Source organism: Citrus clementina, unplaced genomic scaffold (genome assembly GCF_000493195.1).
Source record: "Citrus clementina cultivar Clemenules unplaced genomic scaffold, Citrus_clementina_v1.0 scaffold_3, whole genome shotgun sequence".
Taxonomy (NCBI): domain Eukaryota; kingdom Viridiplantae; phylum Streptophyta; class Magnoliopsida; order Sapindales; family Rutaceae; genus Citrus; species Citrus x clementina.
Window position 1 is genome coordinate 24,077,364 of NW_006262339.1, and position 5,601 is coordinate 24,082,964.

General features: G+C 48.3%; 1 protein-coding gene across 1 annotated transcript in view; it reads right to left on the reverse strand.

Moving 5' to 3' along the window:
- LOC18045802 (pheophytinase, chloroplastic) overlaps positions 1-994 on the reverse strand; it is a 1,882-nt gene extending 888 nt beyond the window's left edge. The window contains exons 1-4 of the mRNA XM_024187188.1: positions 893-994; positions 709-791; positions 202-313; positions 40-91 (exon numbers count right to left, since the gene is read on the reverse strand). Coding sequence (XP_024042956.1) covers positions 40-91; positions 202-313; positions 709-791; positions 893-994 — 349 coding nt within the window. The remainder of the gene's footprint in view (positions 1-39; positions 92-201; positions 314-708; positions 792-892) is intronic.
- Between the last annotated feature and the right edge of the window lie 4,607 nt (positions 995-5,601).

Sequence of the window (5,601 nt, forward strand, 5' to 3'; positions counted from 1 at the left end):
AGGCAGCAATAACACAAGCTAGGCTTCCAACAGAGTTACCTATAAGCACAGTTGGCTTCTTAACAACTTCATCCAATAAATCCAATATTATCTGTATCAGTGAATCTCACTCAAGTTAGCAAGGAAAATAACTAAAGGTTAAGTGATTGATGACGTAAGTACATAGAAAGATCCAACTTCTGGGTAGGGAACATTGCACACCTGAACCCATGCCTCCCTGGTATATGAATAACCAGCTGGCTTATCTGAAGCACCAAATCCAAGAAGGTCAATTGCATAAACCGTGTAGCTCTTCGCCAGGGTGCCGATATTCCTGAAATTACCTCAGAGATGACAAGAAAAATATCAATTCCTCACATTATTTAATAGGATAAAGGAGTAGTGAACACACAAATTGTCATTCCCCTCTTCTACGAAGCGGTAAAATGAATACTTTTTCACTAGATTAAGAATTGGAAAATGGAAGAAGCCTATACCCATAAAAGGGTAATATGAAATGGAACCCTGAAATTCAGATCACTGGTTTGTCATCATCTAGGTGCAAGGAATAGAACTAAGTGTTAATGCCAATGCACCATGAAATAATGAATAGACTTTACTTTCATTATTCTTTTGCTTCATTGATCTTAATTAATTATTAGAAGTATAACACATATAAATCCATCCCTGGAGTTCATAATACATAACAGAGTCAGAGATATTACATACATAAGTGTTTGAGGGAAATACTTCGGTGAGACCAGACGTGATGAACAGATGTTTGGTGGCAGAATTCTGCGAGCAGGTGTCTCCTGTAAGAGCCAGGTAGCAAGGGAACAGGAGCAGGAATATTCTGCTCGTCCACGAATATGCCATTCGCGAGGCCGAACCCTTGCTAGAGGCATAGGGTCACTCCCGCTAGGGTTCGAGGAGAGGAGACCCGGTCAACGGCAGTTGGCGAGACGTGCCTTCCTATCCGAGAATCAAGGCACGAGGTCCATCTCCATTCGCCCATCATGACGATAATGGGACATCCACATCCGAGCATGGGGAGAACAACGGGCGTAAGCTGCGGAAGACCGGGACTCAGAGGAAGCCTATAAAAAGGTAGCCAACGAAGGTAAAAGGGTTAGCAATTTTGAGATTAGAAGAGAAATAAAAGCAATTCTAAAGAAGAGAAAACTACCCAAAAGCCATAAAATCTGTGGCAAGCATTCCCCGAACCTTCATATCTGACTTGAGCGTCGGAGGGTTTGTGCCGGGAAAACAACCGGCGTACTCTGACCTGTCTGTGTGCGCAGGAACCTCTGGAGAAGAATCTTTACGAGGAGAGATCCTGGTCGTGGTGAAGTTGATCGAGCAGAGACCCTGGTCGTAGAACGAGGACAACCAGAATCTCGCATCAACATTTTGGCGCCGTCTGTGGGGAGCTGAGCAAAAAGCTTCTGTTGATAGCAAGAAGAGAAGGGAAGCAGCTGAAAAGCAATGGAGACAGGAGGAAGTAGTACACAAGGGGGTGATATGAGGCTTAACGATTCCGTAACGCTGAGGGAGATAGCCAGTGAAGCACGGGAAAAAGCCATGTTCGACCGAATGGAACGGATGGAAAAGCAGATGGAGACCTTGACAACCATCCTGCATGAGCTGCGAAGCGAACGAAGGGTAACCCAGGAAGAAAGGGTGAGAGGTGATAGAGTGGCACCAGGTCCGGATAATACGAGGAGAAGTCAGACCATCGGGAGATTTGGTGAGGAAAGAGGTAACATACCCCAGCGAGGAGAATTCCATAGAGAGGGAGAGCAGTCCCCGGCAAGACAGATTTTTGACGAGGACGATGGGGTGGCGAACGCAGAGGAAACAGTGCTGAGGCAACATTTACATAATGTAGAGCAAGAGCGGGATCAAGTTGCAGCACGTGACCCTAGTCGTGCAGTGCAGCTGGAGGAGGAAGTGCGCAGACTAGCGCAGATAATTGACGACATGCAAGGGAGGAGCAGAGCTCCTGGTTGGAGGATAATGCTGGACGGAGAATCACTGCTCGCAGCAGAGATCATGAGGGCAGTTATTCCGAGAGATTTCCGCCTCCCAGACCTAAAATATTCGGGAAGAACTGATCCGCTGGTACACATAGAGCGCTTCAACGACATAACTGGGGTACAAGAATTATCTCAATCCCAAAGGTGCAGAGTGTTCCCACTATCCCTTGAGGGACGTGCACGAGAGTGGTACAGGAAACTTCCTCGGGGCAACATTAAAACCTTCGAGCAAATGTGCCAGGAATTTGCGGAGCAGTTTAGTGGGGCAATGGCACCAGAAGATGACATGATGGAGCTGAAAAGCATGAAACGGGGAGAGCAAGAAACCCTTCGGGAATTCATCAAGAGGTTTCATCGTGCTGTCCTCGACTTGGGAGCCTTCAACCACCCTCAGTCGTTAAGGGGGTTGAAAGAAGGGGTGAAGATAGGAAGGCTGTGGTACAACTTAAGAAGCCCAATTATTCAGACGTATGCGGCCGCATACGAGCAGGCTAAGAGAGACATTGAGATTGAAGAGGAGAAGGCCGCACAGATTAAAACAGACCAGTTAGAAGGGTTGGGGAGGAAATAGAAGAGAGCATTACCAGGGAATGGGCCGATCAGGAGGAGGGACCACCAGACCTCGGGTAGTGGAGCAGGAGGTCGGGTAACTGCTTACCAACCCCATCAGAGGCCACCACAGTATCAGCGCAGCAGGGCGCAACCTCCTCGTTCCCCAGCTAGGGAGCCTTGGAGAAGACATGATTCGGCATATGGTGGTCTTCATCAACATTCCCACGGTAGCAGAGGGAGCAGACCAGAATTACTGCCAACGCCCTCAACTCAGAACGGAGCAAACAGAGAAAGAGCAGTGCACCTGATCGACCAGAACCAGGACTATGGGCGGTATACTTCCTTGAAGATGTCCCTGGATGAGGTGTATGAAGCCATAAAGGATCGAGGGCTGCTGTACCTCCCTGCCCCAATAACAAAGCCATCCAGCAGGAGGGATAGGGGACGCTATTGTAAGTTCCATGGCACTCATGGCCACACCACAGCAGATTGCAAGGATCTCAGGACCCAGGTTGAAGATTTGGTGAGAAATCGGTATCTGGACGAGTTTATAGATGGGACATTCCCAATGGTAGCATCAACAAATGAAGGGGAGCAGAGTGACAGGAATTTGAGGCGCGAGCAGCCTACAGTAAGGGTGATAGCTGGGGGGCCCAACATTGGCTGGAGATTCCAACAGGTCGAGGAAGAATTATGCTAGATACGCCATGATCGGCAAAGAGGTATTCTTCAACACCCCAGCAGCCAAACGTGCAAGAGTTAGGCAAGTGCCAATCATGTGGACAGATGAGGATGAGGAAGGGATTTTATACCCTCACGAGGATGCTTTGGTCATCAAGGCCACTGTTGCTAGCAAGAAGTTTGACAGGATACTGGTTGACACAGGGAGCTCAGTTGACGTATTGTTTAAGTCAACCCTGGAGGAGATGGGAATAGCAGACCGGAAGTTGGAATATACCAACACCTCCTTGAAAGGGTTTGAAGGAGGAAAGCTGATCCCTCTGGGCCTGGTCGAGCTGCCTATCACAATTGGGAGCTCCCCGACAGAAAGGACAATGATGCTGGACTTTGTGGTGGTAGACGAAGAAGGCCCTTACCAGATGATCCTAGGCCGGCCATTTCTGAGGATGAGCAAAGCGGTGCTGTCCAACCATTATCTGGCTCTGAAGTACCGGGTGAATGGGGTAGTTGGAGTGGTACGAGGAGACCAGAGGATCACAAGAAGCTGCTACTCCTCGGCAGCAAGGGAAGCAATGCAGATAACATCCCTCGATACCCGAGTAGAAAACAAGAAGGGCCATATAGAGTCAAGCAGATGGTGGGACCCGGAGCTTACAAGTTGGTTCGCACGGACGGCCACGAGGTGAAACGCCCATGGAACGCAGCACACCTCCGAAAATACTTCCAGTAAGACTTGTTCACATTTTAAAGCAATTTCTGCTCGTGCTCTTTATCTTTTATTTTTATGTTTTACGTCAAAGCAAGTTCATGTAAAATCAAAACCTGCAATTAATGGAACGTCGAGGAATGTCATTCACTTGAAACTGTGATAAATTTTCTAAGGCATGCAAAGGCTCGTGAAGTCTCAAGGCCTGTTTTATGGCGAGACAGAAGCCAAGCATGCCAGGATCTGCTCGACCACGTGAAGGCGAGCAGAATCCCCAAGCATCGAAGAAGTCACTAAGGCATGCAAAGGCTCACCAAGTCTCAAAGCCTGTTTTATGGCGAGACAGAAGCCAAGCATGCCAGGATCTGCTCGGCCACGAGAAGGCTAGCAGAATCCCAAGCTTTGAAGAAATCATCTAAGGCATGCAAAGGCTCACCAAGTCTCAAAGCCTGTTTTATGGCGAGACAAAAGCCAAGCATGCCAGGATCTGCTCGGCCACGAGAAGGCTAGCAGAATCCCAAGCTTTGAAGAAATCATCTAAGGCATGCAAAGGCTCGTCAAGTCTCAAAGCCTGTTTATGGCGAGACAGAAGCCAAGCATGCCAGGATCTGCTCGGCCACGAGAAGGCTAGCAGAATCCCAAGCTTTGAAGAAATCATCTAAGGCATGCAAAGGCTCGACAAGTCTCAAAGCCTGTTTATGGCGAGACAGAAGCCAAGCATGCCAGGATCTGCTCGGCCACGAGAAGGCTAGCAGAATCCCAAGCTTTGAAGAAATCATCTAAGGCATGCAAAGGCTCACCAAGTCTCAAAGCCTGTTTTATGGCGAGACAGAAGCCAAGCATGCCAGGATCTGCTCGACCACGTGAAGGCGAGCAGAATCCCCAAGCATCGAAGAAGTCACTAAGGCATGCAAAGGCTCATCAAGTCTCAAAGCCTGTTTCATGGCGAGACAGAAGCCAAGCATGCCAGGATCTGCTCGACCACGTGAAAGCGAGCAGAATCCCCAAGCATCGAAGAAGTCACTAAGGCATGCAAAGGCTCACCAAGTCTCAAAGCCTGTTTTATGGCGAGACGGAATCCAAGTATGCCAGGATCTGCTCAACCACGTGAAGGCGAGCAGAATCCCCAAGCATCGAAGAAGTCACTAAGGCATGCAATGGTTCACCAAGTCTCAAAGCCTGTTTTATGGCGAGACAGAAGCCAAGCATGCCAGGATCTGCTCGACCACGCAAAGGCGAGCAGACTCCAAAGCATTCGAAAAATTTTCAAAGGCATGTAAAGACTCGCCAATTCTCAAAGCCTGTTTTATGGCGAGACAGAAGCCAAGCGTGCCAGGATCTGCTCGACCACACGAAGGCGAGCAGAATCTCAAGCATTGAAGAATTTTCCAAGGCATGTGGCGAAACCATATGCCAAGCCAGAACTTGCTCAATCAGACGAAGACGAGCAGATTCTCAAACGAAAAATAACTCATGATTACAACACAAGAAAGTAATCAAAAAACATTTTTTAATTTGTTAATAATTAACAGAGGAGAGAATCTTCACTAACATGGTTCATTACAAGACAAGAAATATATCAAGAAGATGGTGGATCAGTAAGCCGAGCAGTGTCGGCGGGCTGGGCCTCCTCAGGTGCGGGGGGGG